The sequence below is a fragment of the Papio anubis genome, chromosome 12 (assembly GCF_008728515.1).
Source record: "Papio anubis isolate 15944 chromosome 12, Panubis1.0, whole genome shotgun sequence".
Lineage (NCBI taxonomy): Eukaryota > Metazoa > Chordata > Mammalia > Primates > Cercopithecidae > Papio > Papio anubis.
In genome coordinates, this window is record NC_044987.1 from 119,954,938 (window position 1) to 119,977,287 (window position 22,350).

The 22,350-nt window shown below is 54.8% G+C and overlaps 1 protein-coding gene across 8 annotated transcripts in view; it reads right to left on the bottom strand.

The window, feature by feature from the left end:
• Nucleotides 1–22,350, bottom strand: part of SHANK2 (SH3 and multiple ankyrin repeat domains 2) — a 661,289-nt gene that overhangs the window by 331,728 nt on the left and 307,211 nt on the right. For all 8 annotated transcript variants that reach the window (XM_031653797.1, XM_031653801.1, XM_031653800.1 and 5 more), the window contains exons 13-14: nt 9,836–10,005; nt 163–276 (exon numbers count right to left, since the gene is read on the bottom strand). In XM_031653797.1, the coding sequence (XP_031509657.1) occupies nt 163–276; nt 9,836–10,005 (284 nt within the window). The remainder of the gene's footprint in view (nt 1–162; nt 277–9,835; nt 10,006–22,350) is intronic.

Here is a 22,350-nt window from a genome sequence, read left to right on the forward strand (position 1 = left end):
TGAAAGCAACCAACCTGTTTCCAAAGATCTAGAAAGTCCTGAATTTGCAACTCAGTTTCCTTCTACGACGCAATGGCCGAATCTTGCCATGGACAACAGCGACCACGGGCCTGAGATGGGCCCGCGGGACCAAGGGTGGGCGGCCACGAGCACCCGCCTTACCTGCCTGGCTGTCCCTGGGCTTACACTGGACCTCCTCCACGCACTCCGCTGGAAACCATCCGATGTGGCCGCGGGCGCTGCCTTCCCAGAAGCCCCCTTCGCCGATGCTCAGAACTAGAGACGACAAAAAGGGAGAGGCGTTAGCACGGGGGACGTGGAGGGCCTGAGGGTGAACAGGATGAGAGGGGCTAGGCAGAGGCAGGAGAATCAGTGCACCCTTGACCAGGCCGGCAGAGCAAGTGGCTCTGGTGTGACTGCACTTCCTTCAGCACTGACAGTGCTAAGAGGCGTCGAGGCATCGCCACTGCAGCCCACAGGTGTCCTCTGCCCCTCAGGTGATGAGACAGGAATGAAGCGCTGACATGTTTGCCTCTTTACGTATTTGACACTACGTCATACAAATGGATGTGCACGGCAGCCCTGCAGCATCTCTCAGTGTTGTACATGAGATAGAACAGTGGTGCCTGGCTGTCCTTACCACCAATGATTTCAGATATAAAAGTAGAGTCAGGGGGCACTGCCACAAAGCAGGGAGGAAATGATGACGTCATACCTTCCCCTCCTAACCTGGGCAAGAACTGGAGGCAGAAGGCCTAGAAGAAAGAAAATCCACCTGCTCGGCTATGTCTAGATCTTTTAAACAAGTGTGGGGAAGGAGAAATCACAGCAGAGGGCCAGGCGCGGTGGCTCATGCCTGTAATCCCAGCACTTTGGGGGACCGAGGCGGGTGGACCATCTGAGGTCAGAAGTTCAAGACCAGCCTGGCCAACATAGCAAAACCCTGTCTCTACTGAAAATACAAAAATTAGCCGGGCATGGGGGCGTGTGCCTGTAATCTCAGCTACTCGGGAGGCTGAGGCAGGAGAATTACTTGAACCTGGAAGATGGAAGTTGCAGTGAGCCGAGATCGTGCCACTGCACTCCAGCCTGGGTGACAGAGTGAGACTCCATCTCACAAAAAAAAAAAAAAAAAAGAAAAGAAAACAAAAAGAAATCACAGCAGTGGATGGGCGAGTAGCTCACGAATCGTCTGACAATGGTGTGGACATGGAATTATCTTCACTTAAAATGGAAGGGACTGCATTGAAAACCTCACACAGTCAGCACCAGCCCCTTGGAGGCCCGGCGCACCGGCCTGCTGGCTTATTAATCAGGAAGCTATTCATTACGTGGTTGCTGGCAAGGACTGCAGGTTTCTTTCTGGCTTGCGGTTGAAAGAAACCAATTCCCCAGGAGAGAAGGGATGGTGGCCACACGGTGATCTTGTCCTGGGGACCACGTACATCGCTGGACAGACACGGCCACCCCAGCCAGGGTGGAAGTTGCTGAGTCCAGACACAGGCACCCCTCCCCGGGCTGTGTGCTGGGTGCACAGTAGGCCCTCAATGAACATCCGCTGGAAGAATAAAGCATGTTTGTTTTTAAACTCAACTGCTGAGCATGGGTGAGGGACATAAGCCCAACGACACTAGAGGGTAGGGGGAAGGTTACAAGGACCCCACCGGTCCCCACGGCCCCATTGTGATAACTATTTCTGTCATAAAGCTTGCAAACCTGCAGTGGCAAAGTGAGGAAGGAAAATCTATATCTTAGGATTTTTTTTTTTTTTTTTTTTTAGAGGCAGGGTCTTGCTTTGTCACCCAGGCTGAAGTGCAGTGGCACCATCACAGCTCACTGCAGCCTTGACCTCCCAGGCTTAAGCGATCCTCCCACCTCAGCCTCCTGAGTAGCTGGGATGACAGACATGTACCACTACACCTCACTGATTATTATTATTATTACTTTTTTAGAGACAGGGTCTCACCATGTTGCCCAGGCTGGTTTCACACCCCTAAGCTCAAGCAATCCGCCTGCCTCTGCCTCCCAAAGTGTTTGGGATTACCGGGGTGAGCCACTGAGCCGGTCTGTATCTTACTTAGGAGAAAACAATCTGATCTCTTCACATCTTTACCTTCTTTTAAATTACTCAGGATCCAAAGGCACCGGCCCTGCAGAAAGAGGAATCATGGCCCCAGAAGTGTTTTTCTCTAGCCCTCATGTTAACTCAAAGGCCAGACAGAGAACCACTCAGCCCATGATTTTTCAAAGTTAATGGAACTGAAAACCCCCACTTTCTAAGTTCCTAAGAACCTGAAGAAATGACCTAACGGAAACCTATCAGCCACATCCCAGGTGACCACGACAATCATCACTGCCTGAAGCATCTCCTCCAAAACTTGATGCGGGGCCTGTGGGCTCCTCTCAGCCCAGCTGACCGGGATATGCCCCCCAGTTTCCCAGCAGAACCCTGGACCTGAGAGAGTCATCTCAGAGCAGTACCCTGGGCTGCAAAGAGAGGCTAAGGACTTGCTGCTGTGCCGCTAGGAGCCAATGCCCACAAAGATACCCACGCTCTCCTTCCTTCACGGCTGTGAGGTCATTCTGCTGTTTTGTATGGGCCTGGGGAGAAGGCAACAGCACAGGTAGAGACTGTATCTTCTTTCACGGAAGCTCTGCCCCATCTTGGCTATGCGGTGCTTGGGAAAACTTCTCAGTCTCTCTGTGCCTCAGTTTCCTCATTTATCAGAGCATGACAATGCTATCTAGCTCATAAGCGTTGCTAAGCGTGAATCAGAGGCACGTGAGCCCAGTGTGGAATGAGGACTCAACACTCTTGCCTGACTTTCCTTCCAAACTCCCCTCTCTGGGAGAATCATGCCTTTTAGGTCCAGATTTGATCTCCATCCAGTATGCACTTCGGGATGTGTTATCGTTATTATAAGACCAACCAAAAATACGAAAGGCTGTTTCCAGCAGGCTCGTACAAGGAGGCAGAGGTGATGTGCTGCGAGGGGCCCCCCAGCATGGGGAGACTTCGCATCAGGGGCGTAGAAACAGCAGGATCTGTGCCGAGGGTGCAGGGGAATGGAGGAGGGGCCACTTCCGGGTTTCTGGTTGTGCAAATGGTACCTGCTGGTCCTCTTCAGAGAATGGGGAGCAAGAGAGGGGTCTGTGCCTTGAGTGCCTCCCTGACAGAACATCTGCATCCAGGTAGGAATGGGTGTTCCTCATGTGGTGAGGAAGGGGCTGGGCTTGGCTACCCCATTGTTTGCTGATGCAATTCATTCAAAAGTAAAGATTCCACACCCCGGGTAAGAAGAGGTGGAAGAGAAGAGGAAGTCCCCTCTAAGTCCCCTCCACCCAGCAGTACAAGAGCGAGCACTGGGCTGGGAGGCCAGAGACTTGGCCCCATCACTGGGATGCTGAGGGTCCCCCGGGGTCTCCTGTGCTCTCTGTGGCCCCACCTCCTCCATGCAGAACAATAGGGTGAATTCTGAGAGTGAATTCTGACCAGGCGACCAGGTGAATTCTGGAGTCTGGAGTCCTGCCTTGCCCTGGGGTGCTCCGGCTGGAAAAATTGTCAAGGACCCTGTCCCTGGAGCCCCAGAGTTCCAGGGGAGCCACGGTGTGATAGGACTGACTCTACCACAGAGGATCAGATGAGAACGGTTCCAGCCAAACCGAGGGGCAGGAGGAAGACTACTGAAGCAAGGAGGGGGCGCGGCGAGACTCGGGCAAGCGCTGCAGGAAGAGGCAGCACTTTGAATGGTGGGTGGAGAGCAGGTGAAGGCACTGCACCCAGGGCATGAGGACACGGGGAGGAGCATATACGACATGGTTGGGGGTCCTGGGAAACCTGGCTAGAAGGAAGGTCCATCCTCAACATCATGTCTGCTCCAACACAGAGGCTTTAAGGCACCTGTGAGAACCAACTGCAGATCTCTCTATGGGCCCCAAATGCTCCCTGAGGCCACAGTGGGCATCAGCTGGTTGGAGAAGGGCCAGCCCTGCCATCCTCACCACGGCCACCACAGTGGGCTGCTCCCTGCCTCAGCAGCTCTCTTGCAAACTGGAAAGCAGCAGTGATTCCCTGTACTGGATGAGCTGGGGCAGGGGTGGCTCCGACCCCACTGCTACGCTCCACCTTCTTCCCCTCGACCCCAGCCTGGGTACAGAAACCCGCCAGGTCACTGCGGAGGAGGGAGGAGCTGAGACCCAGCATTTCTCCTGTTCTGTACCCAACTCCCTGGTTTCTAATGTACCTCTGGGCCATCTTTACTTTCAAGCCATGCATGGTGTTCTTGAATACGCATATCCTTCTGCTTAAATTGACCCAGGACTTACTTGGGCCAGGGACTGTGCTGGGCTCTGGGGTCACAAAGATGATGCAGGAGTTGGGGCAGACACCTGGAGGAGCTTCAGAAGAGGAGGATGGCCTCACTGTCCACCACCTAATATCACAGAGCAAAAACGTGGGCGTCCCCCATGCCCCCATCCCCCAGCATTGGCAATGCGATGTCGTGGGTTTTGTTTTTTGCTTGCCAGAATGGGGGCTTCCAGCAAGCAGGGTCAATCATCATTGTTTCCCTAGGCCTCACCCATGGCCAGGAACCCTCAGGGGTTCATTGTGCATCTGTTAAATGAACCCCTAAAATGACCACGCTCACTGTGCTACACTCTGCATCAGAGGCCTGTGTGGCCTGAGCCAAAAAGTAGAGATGGAGCATGGCAGATGGGAGCGGGGACACTCCCAGAGGAAGGGACATGGCAGCCGAATCCTGGAGGAGGAGCTGACGGGAAAACACAGGGATAGCTGCTTTCTGAGCAGAGGAAAACCAGGATGGAAGCATGGAGGTGAGAGTATGGGACAAAACACACACTGCTGTTTAGAAAGCTCTGTCATTCTTTCATGCTGCCATGCACTCATTCACTCACCACCTATCCAACTACCCATCTATCCATTCATTCATCCACCTACCAAACTCAACCATGTATCCATCCATCCATCCATCCATCCATCCACCAACCCACCCACCCATCCATCCATCCATCCATTCATCCTCCCACCTGCCCATCCATCCATCTACCCCTCCATCCATTACCATCCACCCATCAAACTCAACCACATTTCCACCCATCCATCCATTTACCCATCCATCCATCCATCCATCCATCCATCCATCCATCCATCCATCCACCCATCCACCCACCCATTCATCTATCTTCCCATTTACCCATCCACCCATCCATCCATCCACCCATCCATCCATCTATCCATCCATCCATCCATCCATCCCATTCATCCAGTTTCCATCCACCACCATCCATCCATCCACCCATCCATCCACCATCCATCCATTCCATTCCACCATCCATCCATCTACCATCCATCATCCATCCATCCATCCATTTACCCATTCATCCATCTTCCCATCTACCCATCCATTCCATCCATCCATTCATCCATCTTCCCATCTACCCATCCATCCATCCATCTACCCATTCACCTAACTTCACATCTACTCACCCACCATCCATCCATCCATCCACTCACCCATTCCATCCATCTTCCCATCTACTCATCCACCCATCTATCCATCAGCCTATCCATCCATCTATCCATTCATCCATCTTTCCATCTGCCCATCCACCCATCCATCCATCTATCCATCCATGAATCCATCCATCCACCCACCCATTCATCCATCTTCCACCCTGCCATCCACCCCGTTCGTCCATCACCATCCATCCATCATCCATCTACCATCCATCCATCCATCCATCTACCCATTCATCCATCTTCCAATCTACCCATCCAACCATTTATCTATCCATCCATCCATCCATCTACCTATCCATCCATTCATCTATCCATTTACCCATTCATCTATCCATCTATCCATCTATCCATCCATCCATCCATCCATCCATCCATCCATCCATCCATCCATCCATCCATTCATCCATCTTCCCATCTACCCTTCCATTGATCTATCCATTCATCCATCCATCCACCAACCCACCCACCGATTCATCCATCTTCCCATCTACCCATCCACCCATCCATCTATCCATCTACCCATTCATCTATCCACCTGTCCACCCATTCATCAATTCATCTGCCTATCCACCCACCCATCTGCCTATCCATCTGCCTCTCCATCCATCCGTCCATCCATCTGTCCATCTGCCTGCATGCCTGCCCATCATCCATCTGCCTGCACGCCTGCTCATCCATCCACCCACCCACCCACCCATCCAGCCATTTCATCCATCCATCATCTGTCCCATTCCAAGCACTGTGTCACATGCTTGGGAAACAAGAAGAAAACATAGTCCTGCCTGCAGAGGGTCTACAATCCGTCACAGTCAGGAAAGCTGCAAAATCACCTGAGGAGCTTGTTAGCTATTCAGATTCCTAGGCTGTGTCCTTGGAGACACAATTCTACAGATGTAGGGATGGATGGTCAGGAGATCTGCACATTTAACAAACTCCCCTCATGTCTCAGATGCAGGCACTTTGGTAAGAGAGGCTGAGACACTGCACCCAGGTACACAGCTTGGACAGGGCTCTGTCTCAGGGTACACAGCTTGGACAGGCCTTTGGCTCAGGGGCCTGATGCCAGATTTCACATAAAGAACTATCAGGGGTGGAGGGAAGAATGTGCCAGGCACAGTGAAGGACAAAGAAGAGCCCTTGAATTAAAAAAAAGAAAAGAAAGAAAAAAAAGGAGGGTCAGTGGGGGAATCAGAACATGTACATACCTATTCTTGGGCACCCCTTATTTTAGGAGAAAAATGCTGGGTATGTTTTCCCAGGTACATGGTATCCAACTGTCTACTGGGAACGTCCACCCCTTCCCAAATGGGACTGCATGGAGGAGATGTAAATTAGCCTTCTGAAAGAGCCAGGAGTAGCAATGTTATCAGCAGGACCCCAGGGCCACCCTGGGACCTGTCACAGCCACCCTGCCTGCCTGCTGCCTGGGCCCGACTTCCACTGCAAAAAATGAGTTTGGTTTCTCTGGAAACCCTCCCAGACCTGCCCCTGCCAGCCAGGCAGCTGGGTTTCCTGCCCACAATGGTTGTTCCCTTGATGTCAAGGGGACAGAATTCCTCCAAAGGGCCTGGGCTCTGCAGGCAGTGGATCAGCTCGACCCGCCCGCCTCTAAGCACTGCCATGCAGGCAGCAAGGATGCGCGGGCCACCCCGTGAAGGGCGGGAGGCACCGACAGCTCGGCAGGAAGGAAGAGCGGCGCCGCTGGCAGCAGGAAGGGGCTCCGCGCCAATTGTGTGCAAATGGCCTGCGCGGCCCACTCGAATCTCTTTTCAGAACAGCAGTCCTTTGCCATCGATCCTTTGAAGTGTGAGTTTTGGAACCAAGCTCCGTCATTTCTGTTCTCCCTGGGAGACAGGCCCAGCTCCCCACACGCCCCGCACTCCTGCGAGGGGCGGGTTCCCGTCTGGTCGTGTTTGAGGAGGTGCTGCTGGGCTCCAGTGTGCTGGGGAGGGACAGAGAGACCAAGGAGGCCCAGTCCTGGGGCCTGGACAGGAGTCACGTGACCTCCCTTCTTTCCTTTGTTGGATCATTCTATCGAACCCAGGGAGTTGGACAGTTGAAGGCCACCAGAGCTGCTGGGAATCAAGGTGTGAGATGTGGATTCGCCTGCCATGTCCCACGACCCCTGCGAGTCCTGGGTCCTCAAGTCTGCCTGCCACTGCTGGCCTGTGGGAGACTCGGGCCCACTGAGGGGCTCATCGCTGGCTCCCCCTCTCCCTTGACCTCCTGCTCATCCATGCTGCAAACTCAGGGTCCCTTCCGAGGAACTCTCAGCTGTTCAGTGCCCACTCCTGTGGGCCTCTGCTCTATGTCTAGGGGACTGGGGATGCATGCCAAGTTCACAGCATGGGAGCCTGTCTGCAGCTCTGCCCCTCCTGCAGCATGGGTCGGTATGCCTGAGTGAGTCCACAGATGCCCAGCCCCAGGCTCCAGGTTCATCTTTACAGGCCTCTCTGCCCCTTTGCAAGTCCAGGACTAACCTGGCTGCCCTACAGGAACTGCCAGCCACACCCCAGCCTCCTCCCTGGGCATCAGTGAGCTCCAAGCAGGACTCACAGAGGAGCAGCTCCCACCCTCCAACCCCTGAGACCCAGGCTTCTCCTTTCTACAACGGGGACAGGCCTGGACAGGAGGACCATGTATCCCTTCCTGCTCTGGAGGGACAGTGAACCTCCTTGGCTCCCACTTGGGCCTAGGGGGTGGCCCTGATGTACAGACTGGTCAGAAAACATTCTCTAACTAGGAACCTCGGCTCTCACTTCCTAGAAAGGGGTTGCTAACAAGGCCAGCATTGGCGCTGATCCCTGCACAGATGGCCCCTCTTGCTCCCCACCTGCGGGGCCTTGACATCCCTATCACCCGACATCTCAGGGCTGGCCTCAGTGGGGAGGAGGGAAGGTGGCTCTCAGCACTGGTCCTCAGAGAGACAGCCAAGTTGATGGGGTAAGTGTGAGGGATTTCAAAGTGACAATTACCAATCTACAATGTTGTAAAAGCAAAACAAAAAAACAAGTTTTTAATGAACAAAAAAATCTCAACAGAGTAATAGGAGGTCTTGGCAAATAAAAGGCAACACTAAAAATAGATACCTGGAAAAGCTAGCAAACATAATTTCTGAAATTATAAAACTCAAAAGATGGACTTAACAGCTAAAGGGACATTTCAAAGGAAACAGTAAGTGAACTTAAACAATAACCAATAGAAATGATCTAATGTAAAGAAAAATAACTGAAAAAAATGAATAGAGCTCCAGGGACTTGTTTGATGCTATCAAATGATGAAATATGTGTGCAGCAGGAACACCGGCCATCAGGCATGAGGGCGGGACTCTGCCGTCATTAGAATGTTCCAGTAACCCAGGTCAAGCTGACCTGATCAGTGTGCAGCTCGGAGAAAGGAACTGAGTCAATTATCTGCTGGGGGCCAGGCGGCAGCCAGCTGAGGAAGGCGGGATTTGAACCGGGCCTACTGACCCCTAAGGGCCACACCTTCCACCCGTGCCACGCATCTTCTGGAAGCCTGCCCTCCAACGGCAGGGCCTGGGTGTGCTGGCCACGTGTGCTGGGCCTTTCTTGCTCCACCCAGTGAGTTCCCTACCACCCCACACAACCCCTGCAGCCCACACCTGCCATGTTGCTTCTGCTGCGTGCCTCAGATGCCACCACTGCCAACTTCCCTCCAACCCTACTTTTATCTTCCTGCAGTGCCTCACACACCTGATTTCCCCTGGGCAGAAACTATCGCTGGCTCCCCAGTACCCCAGGAACAACGTCTAACGCCTTGACCCCTTGTTGACCCCAGAGGCTTCTCAACGCTGGTTCCCAGGATTCTACTTTGAGAATCTTTCCTTCCAAGCTGGTAGACTTCCTTCCTTTGAACACTGCAGGCCCCAGGCCTCAGGTCACACTGGACCATCTACCTGGAGACCCCAAAGCTGACCCATGCCAGGGCCCACGCCCGACACTTCAGACTTAGGGGATTCCAGATGGAAAGGAGTTCTGCTCTTCAGCGCCCTCATCTGGCTCCCCCACTGCACTTCTCAAGTGGAATCTCATTCCCGATGGGCGTGTCCTCATCGATCCCTGAGACCCAGCACTGAGGATGCCGCAGCAGCTTCCTGGAGAGTGAGGGAAAGGATCTGGGACTGTCACTCTGTTCCCCATTCCTGTCCTTCCAGGGGTCTGTACTTTCCATGGAGAAGCAGTGCCTTGGACATCGTCCCCACAGCAGGCTGGCTGAAGAGCCCCAGCCTGACCTCACTCCAGGAGCAGAGGACAACTAGCAGACACTGACCTTTGACCCTGTCGCCACGGTGAAGGGGGATCTCGCCGTCGACTTGGGGTTGGTATGGCTTGACGGCGACGAAGAGCCTCCCGGGCACGGCACTGTAGAGCTTCCGCTTGGGCCCCGGGTACTCGAAGGCCGAGAGTGAGTCCTTGTTGGCACCAGCAGCAAAAGGCGACCTGGACCAGGCAAGGGGGGCAGAGAGAGAGACAGCAGAGTCACGAGGTCACAAGCTACCCTCCAAGAACCACAGCCACGCCATTCAACACACACGGCGCCTCGGCAGGCCACGTGAGAACTCCTGACACCAGACAGTGAGGAAGACGGGAACAGGCTGGGGCAGCACTGTGGTCAGAAATTCAGGCAGATCCAGCAGTCCCACTCGTGGGTCTGCCCCGCACGGATAGACAGCAGCCACTCGGGGAGACATGTGCACACCCGCGTTCACAGTGGCACCGTTCACAGCAGCCCAAGGGTCCCTCCACAGAATAATGGAGAGACACAGGGTGGTCCAAACAAACAATGGAACGCCGTTTAGCCTCCATCAGGAAGTAAACTCTGGGCCGGGCGTGGTGGCTCACACCTGTAATCCCAGCACTTTGAGAGGCCAAGGTGGGTGGAGTTCGGGAGTTCGGGAGTTCGGGACCAGCATGGCCAACATGGTGAAACCTCGTCTTTACTAAAAATTCAAAAACTAGCTGAATGTGGTGGGCACCAGTAATCCCAGCTACCGGAGAGGCTGAGGCAGGAGAATCGCTTGAACCCAGGAGGCAGAGGTTGCAGTGAGCCGAGATCGCACCATTGCACTCCAGCCTGGGTGACAGAGTGAGACTCTGTCTCCAAAAAAGAAAAAAGGAACTCTGACACAGGCTACACCATGGGTGAACCTTGGGGACACTGCTCAGTGAGATATGCCAGACACAATAGAACACAGACTGTGTGATCCCAGCCATGCGAGGGCCCGAGAGCCGTCAGATTCATGGACACAGAAAGTAGAATGGGGGGTGCCGGGGGCTGGTGGAGAGAATGGGGAGTGAGGGTTCAATGGGGACACAGTTTTGGTTTCACAAGATGAGAAGGTTCTGGAGATGGATGGTGGTGATGGCTGCACAGCACTCAAATGTATTCCACTGAATGCCACTGGACTGTGCACTTCAAAATGGTTCTAAGGTGGTAAATTACATGTTACATATATTTTGCCACTATTTTACTTCATTTTTAAATTTTTTTTTGAGACAAAGTCTTGCTCTGTCACCCAGGGTGGAGTGCAATGGCGTGATCTCGGTTCACTGCAATCTCCGCCTCCCGGGTTCAAACGATTCTCCTGCCTCAGCCTCCCGAGTAGCTGGGACTACAGGCGCCCACCACCATGCCCCGCTAATTTTTGTACTTTTAGTAGAGACGGGGTTTCACCATGTTGGCCAGCCTGGTCTCAAACTTCTGGCCTCAAATGATCTGCCCACCTCGGCCTCCCAAAGTGCTGAAGTTACAGGCGTGAGCCACCACACCTGGCCTATTTTGCCACTATTTTTAAAAAGACTAGCCTGGGTAACATGACAAAACCTCATTTCTACAAAACAAAACAAACAAACAAAAAAACAAAAATTGGCCAGGTATGGTGGTGTGCACTGCATTTGTGGTTCTCGATACTTGGGAGGCTCAGGCCGGAGAATCACTTGTGGCCAGGAGGTCGAGGCTGCAGTGAGCCATGACTGCACCACTGCACTCCAGCCTGGGTGACAGAGTGAGATCCTGTCTCAAAAAAACAAAAACAAACAAAAAAACCCAAAGAGACTCAGGGGGAGAAAGAGATCCAGGAAGGCCCTGGGTGTCCGACATTTTATCCACCTCCCTGTGAGTGTCAGTCACACCGGGCGAGGAAGCACCCAGGACCTTCCATCAAAATCGCTCATGACCTCGATTCTCTCAGTGCGGTTCCCAGTGTCCCCAGTGAAACACACAAGAGGAACGAATATCCGTTCTTGCTGTCTGTCACTGATTTTGCACAGAGCTATGTTTTCAACCTGACTTCTACACCCGATAGTGAGACACACCTTAACAGGGCCCAGCGACAGGACATGCTGCACAAAGTACTCTGAGATGCACCTGCACAGTGGCCAGGACGGGAGTCCTTAGAAACAAACGCATCCACAGGAAGAAGCTGGCCAGGATTTCAGGACAGCCCTCCCAGGCACATGCTCAGAAAGACAGGGAAAGCGTCCACCTGCAGCTGGCACCCTCCAATAGGGCGCTGGCCAAGGGAAGCGAGTAGTCTCTGACCATGGTTCCCTTCCCAAACTTTAGGTGCTGTGGCCTCTGAGGCGATGGAGGCAGCATTGACCTTTCTATGAGGACAGGGAGGAAGGACCCATGCACACAGGGACCCATGCAAAAAGGCTTGTAGGGAAGTTCTAGAAGCGGATGTGACTAGCCTCTTTTGGCACTTAATGTGAGCCTCCCCCTCATCATGTGCCTTCACTACTGTAATCACCCGACACATGTGTCCCTGATAATTGCCTTAGAGTTTGCTCTGTGCTTGTATAAAATTACAAAAGGGCAACGGGGCTGTATTTAGTTCTGCTTCTTACTCCTTCTCTCAGCATTAGGATGGTGAGATCTGGTCACAGGGACCTTACCCATGTCAGTGTGTTTGAGGAGCCAGGGCTCCATGTACTCTGATGACTCTGTAGGGAGTAGACTGGGCCTCAACGCTCAGTCTGTCTGCCTGACTCCAAATCTCAGGTTCGTCCTGAAACCATGGGGAGCCGAGACAGGGCAGGACAGTGGCCTCTTCTGGAACAGGTGGGCATCTTGGATGCTTACCTGGGCTCTGAGGACATTGAGAGATGGGGGAGGCTGCAGGCAGCTAGGACTTCCCTGTCCCTAGGATGCCATTCCTCCCCCAAGTCACAGCCACAAATGTGGCAGTCACAGACTCCTGGGAGCAGGAACTCCTGCAAAAGCCAAGTTTGGTGGCCTCCTTTTGTCCAAAGGCATAGCTCAGTGAGCCACCAGGGAGCAGAGGGAAAGGACACTGGGCACTTCCTGCTCTGCAAGGGGAGCTGAGAAACGCAACAGCAGTGCTGGGCCAGGCCCCCATCTGAGAGGCTTCCCTGCCAGCCTTCCCAGCCGTCTGCACGTGCACCAGCACTCAGACGCATTCATTCCGCTCAGCCTGACTCAGGGCTGGACTGGCGCAGGACCCAGAGCTGGGAGGGATGGGGAGCCTGCACTGCAGGCACTGAGCATCTCACAGCTGTTTCCTCTCTGGCTCCCAGGCCAGCAGAGATGTGGGAGGAGAATCCCGGCAACCAAGGGGACTCCGGGAGAATACAGCACCCCAGGGTCAGAATTCCTCCTCTCCTTGAACTTCCCTTAATGCACCTGCCCACATCTGCCCCAAGTGATGAAGCCAGCAAGGCCAGTGACCATCATGGGCTCTGTGGACGGCCTGAACCTCCCGTTACTCCCAGGCTGATCTGCCCCAGTTGTGTGACCTTCAGTGAGTCACTTTACCTCTCTGAGCCTTAATTTTCTTACTTGTAAAATAGGTGGTAGAGGGTGGGGGGAATCCCCACCCCCTGTGGTTGCTGGGAGCATACAGGAGAAAATGCAGATGAAAAGCTCAGTTCTCAGCCCCACTGCAGCTCCGAGGGCAGTCACTGTCTCTGCATTGACCATCATCCAGGCTGGACGGGCAGCAGCCAGAACACAGGGCTATGCTGACATCATCTCAACCCCCTGTCCTGGCTGGGGGTGTCATATGGGCGCTTGGAGGAGCTGGATGCATTAGGCCCCATCAGGACTGAAGGTTAGTCCTAGAGATGGGGTCACATGTGGCCCCAGTGTCCCCGGGCTGCATGGATGCTCTTGAGCAGGTGGAGCGGCTGCAGGTCAGGTCAGCCCAGCCCCAGGATCAGTCCCCAAGCACCCAGATAGGTGGACTCCAGGGGGAGCAAGGTGAGGCACGTGGGCTTCCTCCCGAGGGGAAAGGGTGGGTCAAAGTCTAGAGCAAAAATCAGATGGACAGGGCTGACAGTAGCTGGGGCAGGGCAGAGGGTGAGCCACAGAGCAGGAGTCACAGGGTCTGTTCACAACTGTTATGTGGCTGACACAGCAGCTGCTTAAGTCCAGAACTTGGGAACCAAACGAGGAGTGCGTCTTCTCAGGTCTTCCACACCCAAGGAGCTTCTGCAAGGAACCCCACGGCCCCACTGTGCATCCTCAACAGTAGCTGGCAGGGGAGACTGAGCCTGCCCTACTCGAGAAGTCAGTTAACTTCATCAGTTAATCCATCCACTCATCTCTTCTCCGTTATCCATCCAGGCTCCTTCCATCTGCCCAACTACCTATTCTTCCATCCATCCACCACTCATCTACCCACTATCCATCATCAATCCATCCACCCATCCATCAACCATCCATCCATCTATACATCCATCTACCCATCCATCCATCCATCCACCCACCCATCCATCCATCATCCATCCACTCATCTATCCATTATCTATTCATCCATCCATCCATTCATCCAACATCCATCTACCCATCCATCCACCATTCATTCATCCATCCATCTATCCATCCATTCACGCATCTATTCATCCATCATCTATCCATCCATCATCCATCTACCCATCCATCCACCATTCATTCATCCATCCATCTTATCATTTTTCTGAACATCTATTCACTCATCTACCCAAAGTTCAGAAAGACCTGGCCTGAAGCCCAGCTGACCACTTACTATCCACCATTGGACAAGTCAGCTAACCTCTCAAAGCCTCAACCTCCCCATCAGAAAAGGGGATGATCAGGAGGAACTGTGGGAATGCACTCTGCCAGGTGTTATGCAAACATCAGCACCTTCACACTGCCCTGCTGCAGCTGCAAAGTCGGTAACTAAGTGCCTGTCTCACCTCACTGCTCCAGCTGGCACCAGTGTGTGTCACTTGACAGAGAAGTCAAAGTGAACACAGCTCCAGCTCTGAAGTTCTGTTTCTTGATTCTCTTTGCAGAAATCAGTTCTCTAACCCATCAATCCCATGGCCTGGAAAACCTTTATCTAAAAACAGGAAAGCCTTATTTCTTCCAGACCACAGTGGTGTACATGGTTCTAGGAAGTGATTACCGGCAGTGACATGCGATTCCACCCAAATGCTCACATGTCTTCCTATTGTTAATTTGAACCTCAAAGAGTCCCATAAAGGCAGCGGTGAGAATCTCTGTCCCCATTTTACAGGTGAGAAAATGGAGGCTCCATAAATGGTGACTTGGGTATGGAAATACAGACTTGGGTATGGAAATACAGGGTTCCTTGCTCTGTCTGGTGACAGAATGAGGTGAACAAGATCTCACCTGCTGCAAGGTGTCTTATCCTTGTGATGTCTCATTTGATGAACTACATCTGCCTGCTGGGCCCCACTCTTCCCACGGCAGCCACAGACAGCAGCAGAAGCCAGGCCTCTGCAGCCCAGGGAGAAGAGTGGCTGCCCTACTCAGGAGACATGGCACCCGGGCCACGCTGGGGCTCCCTCCTGCTGTCCTGCCTGCACAGTGAGGACTGCTCTGAAGTTCCTGCACCCCAATCTGTCCATGTTTTCCTTACGCTCCGGCCAAGAACAACCAGGAGGGATTCTAACCAACTTGTTTTGGTATAAGGGCCAAGTCACTGAATTCTTAAAATGAAAAAATTGGTAATCTTCTCGGTGGGGTGACTTGGATCAGTGAAGTGGGCCATTTCCCAGCCAGCCTGGGTGAACAGGAACTGGTCGACATACTGACCTTTCTCCATTCATTCATTCACCAGTCACTTACACATTCATTCATTCATCCAGCAAGTACTCTGTGGGTGGGCTGTGAGCCCACAGCCATGTGGGTCTGCAGACCACCGTGAATGGTAGACACGGATGCAGGCCTCATGGAGCTGACTGTCAACTGGGCAGAAGCACAGGTCAGCAGATGCATTTCCGCTCATCTGAGGGGTTGGAGCAGACAGAAGGTGGAGGTGGGGAGCCCCACTGTGGGGCCCCTGTGGCCATCCCAGCGGAGCCTCTGATGTGTAGAGTTGTGAAAGAGTTGGAGGTATCAAGAGGCACAATCACCCAGGCCTGGGACCTACTCAAGGTGGGTGTCCCCAAGCCCTGTGCATCTCAGGCCTGAGGGCTTCACTCTGCCTCTGTGGTTCTGGTGACAGCATCTCTGAGGATGCACAATGGGGACTTAGGATTATTTGCAACGTCTCACCTTGCTGGCTGCAGTGACTGCTTTAGGGCCAGGACTTGAGGTCAAGGTTAGAGTCCACAGGGCCTCCTCACAAAGGGCTAAAAGAGGGGAGAGCCGGGTGGTGCAGAGAGAAGGCCAAGGCCATGGGAAAGGCTCTGCAGGGATGTTCGGGGAGAAATGGATGCCACACGGCACAGTGGTGCCGGGGAACAAGCACCAGCTCACCCTGGATGCAGCCTCAGGGCTGGACTGGAGCAGACAAGAAGGTGGAGGTGGGGAGCCCCACTGAGGTGCCCCTGTGGCCATCCCAGGGGAGCTGGGGGAGCCCCTGATGTGTAGAGTTGTGAGAGAGTTGGAGGTATCAAGAGGCACAATCACCCAGGCCTGGGACCTATTCGAGGTGGGTGTGTCTCCCAGGTTATGGCTCATACAGAAGATGGCAGTAGGGGAATAGAGAAAGCTGTCAGCTCAGGTCTCTGGCACAGAGGGCAGCATAGCAAAAGCAGGAAGTCCCAAGCCCTTAGCGTCTGTCAAACGTTACTAAATGTTGTTGGCTGGGCTGACAGTTGTTTTAAAGTTGAAGGCTCAGACCCTGTGTCATCTCCTGTCTGGTCAACATTGCCTCCCTCCCTGGCTTCCCAGGTCTGTGAAAGTCAGCCCGTACCCAAGCCCTGCGCGTCTCGGGCGGGCCTGAGGGCTTCACACTGCCTCTGTGGTTCTGGTGACAGCATCTCTGAGGATGCACAATGGGGACCCAGGATTATTTGCAACATCTCAGCTTGCTGGCTGCAGTGACTGCTTCAGGGATGGGCACAGGACACTGGCTGCCCCTCCATCTGGCCCCGGCTCCCTGCCAGGCTAATCCTGGGCACAGGTGAAAGTCAGGCCAGGCATGGTGGCTCAGCCCTGTAATCCCAGCACTTTGGGAGGCTGAGGCGGGTGGATCACCTGAGGTCAGGAGTTGGAGACCAGCATGGCCAACATGGTGAAACCCCATCTCTACTAAAAACACAAAACTTAGCTGGGCGTGGTGGAGCACGCCTGTAAGCCCAGCTACCTGGGAGGCTGAGGCAGGAGAATCACTTGAACCTGGGAGGTGGAGGTTGCAGTGAGTCAAGATCATGACACTGCACTTCAGCCTGGGCGACAGAGTGAGACTCTGTCTCAAAAAAAAAGAAAAGAGAAAGTCAGGGTCACTGGGAGAGCTCCCAACTCCACACCTCACCCCTACTCTGCCAGCAGGGCCCAGCCACCCCCACTTTTTAGGTCAGGATGATGGGGCACGGGAGGGCAAGCAGGAGCCACAGTCCTGGCACTGACTCAAAACTGCTCTGCTGGCCCCTCACCAGCAGCATCCCGGGATGGCCAATGCCCCCTCTGCCCATTTCATCCACCTGAAACCCTGAATGCAGCTGCACCTCAGTTCCCATGCCAAGTTCAGGAAAACAGAGGTCACTAGGCCAAAGACGGGCTTCCCAGAGCCCCACCAGGTCCTGCAGGGGTCCAGCCCCTGCCTGTGTGGCCAGGTGGGTGCCACTGTCCTTCATGCGTGCAATGGACGAGGTGTGGACAGGGCTGCAGCATTCATCTCCACCAGCTGAACTCGAAAGCACGAGTCTGTCTTCCCTGCCGAGCTGACCCCACCCAAGAAACATTCTTGAAAGAGAGGGTGGCCAGGACGTTCCCTGGTGGGTGAGGCAAGAGCAGCCCTTGGGACCGGCTGCCACTTTGTAGAAATACATCGAGAGTTGTTCTGAACCTGGGCAGGCCAACCAGCCCCTTGGCAGCTGGGAGAGACCCAGAAGGAACGGGGATGCCCCCACCCCACGCACTCCTAGAGCAGGGACTCGGGTGTCTCAGGAATGTTCTCAGATCGTGGCCCAGCAGTGCCAGTGGGCGCCACCAGAGGGCGCCCCCCAGATGCGGAGCTGGCTGAGCCTCATACCTGAGGGAGCAGAGCTGTGCAGGTGCACTGGCTCCCACCCTCCTGGGCCAGCACCTCTAGGAGGACGGGAGCGCGTGCGTATACACACACACAAAAAAAAAAAAAAAAAAAAAAAATGAGGAGGAGAAGGAGGGGGGAGGAACAAGGGACAGGTGGGCAGGAGAGACCGTGGGGGAGGATGGGGGCAGGGACAAGAGTGGGGCATGTTCCTCTCTCTGCCTCAGAGGGACAGCCCTGCCACAGGTTCTGGTTCACCCAGGAGGAGCTTGTGCAGTGATGGGCAGTGAGGGACCCTGCAGTGTCTCCATTGAGAGCCCTCACCTCCCAGCAGACACTGACCGTCCACAGTTCGGCCCCCTCACACCCCTTGCAGCCCCCTTCCTGTTACGCCATCACTGCAACACCAGTTCCCAGGTTGGGCCCGGCGAGCTCCTCGGGGTGCTCACCATTGTGCAAACTGGCTCAGGGCGGCTTCGAACCAGGGTTGGCACCTCCATGCAGGAAGCAGACCCTGCCCGCAGCTCTGAGCCCAGGCCAGGAGGCACTGGGTTGCTTGGTGCCAGCAGGAGTCCCAGTGGGGGCCTTGGGGAGGCTGGGAGGCCTCCCTGAACTCCATCAAGGCTGCATTTGAGGGAGTGACCTGAGGCTGGTTCTGACCACACTGCCACACCCACTGCAGTCCTGGCCAAGGTTTCTGGGTCTTTGGGTCAGCGTTTAGGCAAATAAGTCTGGCCCGAGAGGGGTGCTGAGCATGAGCAGGGGGACACGGGGCCTGGCCAGTCACCTCCCTGCCCAGGACAGTCACCCTCTTCCTACCTGGCCATCTCTGCTTCCCCTGCTTCTTAGCCCAAGCAGGCCTCTGCCACCGGGACAATAACACCTGATGCCCTCTGATCCCTGCCCTACGGGAGCCAGCGGGGCCTTTCTAAACTGTCCACGATGAGGATGAAGTTGAAGACGACCCTAAGAGCGGCCAACGCTTCTGCAGAACTGAAGACTCTCTATGAGCAGCTGTGGATCTCAGTGCAGGGCGGGTGCTGAATGCCACTTAATCCACCCAGCACACACGGGAGGGGGCGAAAGTCATCAGCCCCACGTTACACAGGAGAAAACAGAGGCACAGAACCGACAAGTGACTTGCCCAAAGTCACCTGGCGGGTAGGCAGAGCCAGGGAACCCTGGCGGTCAGCACCGCTTGGGGGATGGTCAGCACCGGCTGCTCAGCATGGGCTGATGGGCAGCTGCCCCACCCCCGAGACAGGAGGAAGCAGGGAGGGCTTTCCCCTCCACAGCAGGGAGAGCACGCTGTCACCTATGCTTCTGATGGCAACCAGAAAGAGCTCTGGGGCACCCAGGGCCCCAGATACTGGGAGCTAGCAGCCTCCCTGAAAGTGCCCTGTTAGTGCCGCACAGCCAGCGCCCATTGCCCTAGGAAAGAGCTGGCTTTTCAGGAATAGTAGGGCAGGCGCACAAGGCATGGGGCTGTGCTCTGAGCTTCAAGGATGAACAAGAAGCAGAGGGGCTCAGCCACCTCCTGGAGCCTCCAAAAGGCCCTGGGCTGGGTTGCACAGCCCTGTGATCCACCATCCAGCATCACCAGGGCTGGCCGAATGAGCGTTTCCCTATCTCAGTAAAGGCCACTTCCACGCTGGGCCCTCAGTCCACAGCCAGGAAGCAGACAGCTCTGGCCGGGCCCCCTCCCCTGGCTGTACCTCGTCCGCAGGACATTCAGACCAAGTGTGCTCAGGGCACCAGCCTTTGCACCCCGGCTGCGTCACCTGAATGTCCCTGTGCCCGGCATGGGCCTGGGTAACTGCTCCATAAACAAACAATGTGCAATGAACTGGCTCCCTTCTGTACCCCCTCACCGTGCAAAGATGCTTCTGCCCCCCAAGTGCATGTGGTCCTATGCAGGGACAGAACACAACAATGGCACCCGCATGGTCCACTCTCATCCCAGGGGACCTCAAAAAGAGGTCTGGAGAAGCATGCCTGCCTCCAACTCTCCATCCCACCTGGTCGCCTCAAAGGCAAATGCTCACTACTGCTGTCCCATAGGAGGGGACGCCAGTGCCACTGGCAGGTCCTAGTTAGGACACAGGTCTTGAGGGAAGGACCTCTCAGCTCATTAGTGCCCACCCAGAGGGTTCCTCCCGCAGCACAGCTACTGCTACCATTGAGGGTGCTGAGTCCCAGACAGATGGATATGGACAGGGAGGCTGTGAGGGGGTGGGGAAAGGGAAAAAGATGGGAATGAGGCCAAGGAAGACAGGACTGACGGGACTGACGGGTCAGGGCCACCAGGTAAGAACAGGGCCCCTCGACTCGGGACAGGCAGTGGCCCACAGTTAGGGGGACCGGCTGTCCTGATTTTAGCACTGGAAGTCCCGCATCACAGGCAAACCTGAATGGTTGGTCACTCTACCAACGGTTCTGGGTGACAAAGGGGACAGTCTTGGCCAAGCTCTGGGCCTTGGACTGGACACGGACCTGAACTCTAAGAACCAATGTGGAACGAGCCCTGGCTGGACAAGGTGCTGTGTGAGGCGGCCACCCTGAACGACTTTAGCTGATCTCGAGAAAAACCTGAAGGTGGTCTTTCTGGGACCTTTTTTTTTGAGAAGGAGTCTCGCTCTGTCACTCAGGCCAGAGTGCAGTGGTGCCATCTCAGCTCACTGCAACCCCCGCCTCCCGGGTTCAAGAGATTCTCCTGCCTCAGCCTCCCGAGTAGCTGGGATTACAGGCGTGTGCCACCACATCCAGCTCATTTTTGTATTTTTAGTAGAGATGGAGTTTTACTGTGTTGGCCAGGCTGGTTTTGAACTCCTGACCTGAAGTGATCCACCCACCTTGGTTTCCCAAAGTGCTGGGGATTACAGGCATGAGCCACTGCACCCGGCCCCTTGTTTTATAGTTGACAAAGAAGAGGTAGATTGGGTTTTAGCTGCCCAAGGTTACACAGCTATACAACGGTACAGTCCCGAAGCGTGTATGCAGGAGGCCAGGCAATGAGCATTTGAGGCAGGCTGATGACCACACACACCACACACACATACACAATGATTCTCTCTCCTTAACATGCACACACATGTCTACACACCTGCATGCACGAAGACAAATGCACACACACACACAAAAACACAAAAATGCGTGCACATACGTACACAGGCATGCACACACAAAAATGCACACATGCACGTGTACTCCATCCTCTGCTCCCCACACATGAAAAGGGAAACAGGGACGGTCAGACCGTAGTTGCAATACACCTGGCAGATTCTCTCTCCTGAGTCACATCTCGTCTACAGCTGGCTCAAGTCCCTGGCCACGTTGCCTTTGCTCTCTTATTAGATTTTGTACTGGGCGAAAGGGACACACACTTTTTTAAAACTGTAGTCAGAAGTCTCGCTAAGTGTGTGAAGTGCAATTGGCTGCCTCGGGGGAGCCCTTTAATTTAGCTTCCCACTGTTCTCAGCACCTGGGATTCCTCCCTCGGGGTCCTTCCAAGCAGGAATCTAGACCAGAGGCAGCTGGACCTCCTCGTTTGGCTCTGGTGGGAAGCGTCCATGGGCTAAAGGCCAAAGCGTTGAGAGGATGGGGGTCCACCAGCTCTAAGAGGGTCAGGGCTGGACCCTGCCTAGGGGCCAGGAGAAGTGGGCTCTCACCGGCACCTTCTCCCCCCCGGCCTCCTTGGCTATGACTCCAAAGCTTGGGCTGCTGGTCATAGTCAGGGTGATCAGCCCCTCCTGGGACAATGTGATGCACTGACCCCTCCTCCAACTCACGTGGAGCCTGCCACGTGGAGCCCCTGGGGGCAGGGGTGGTGGCGGTCTTCCTCCCTGACATCCCTGACCTTAGCTGGCAACAGAGCGTGACCCAGGCCTGCAAGACTCCCCACAGCCAGGCTGTGGACCCCGAGAGGCTTTGAGGCCAGGGAGGAAACAGGAAGCAGGTAGGATGGGGGTGAGAGTCAGGGGCCCCAGCACTGAACGCCGACATCACCGAAAACACGGCAACAGCCGGGGAAGCACAAGTCCAAGGCCCAAACCCGAGGGAGTGCCAAGTCCCCAGACTCCAGAGCCAGGGGCCTGTGCCGAGTCCTGCCCTTGCTACATTCCGGCTGTGTGACCTTGGGCTCCTCATAGAGGCATCCTGCAGCAAGGAAGCCAGCACGGTGGTCTCCTGGAGCAGCAGTGCCCATGAGAACCTGGAGGCGTCTGTGGCAATGGCCGCTGCCCCTGCAGGCGCAACTTTCATGGCTGGAACCAACACCAACCCCAGCACCTGGGGCCCCGACAATGAGTGGACCCCTGGGAAGTCTCTTCCTCGCCTGAAAATTCCAGGAGGCGGTGTG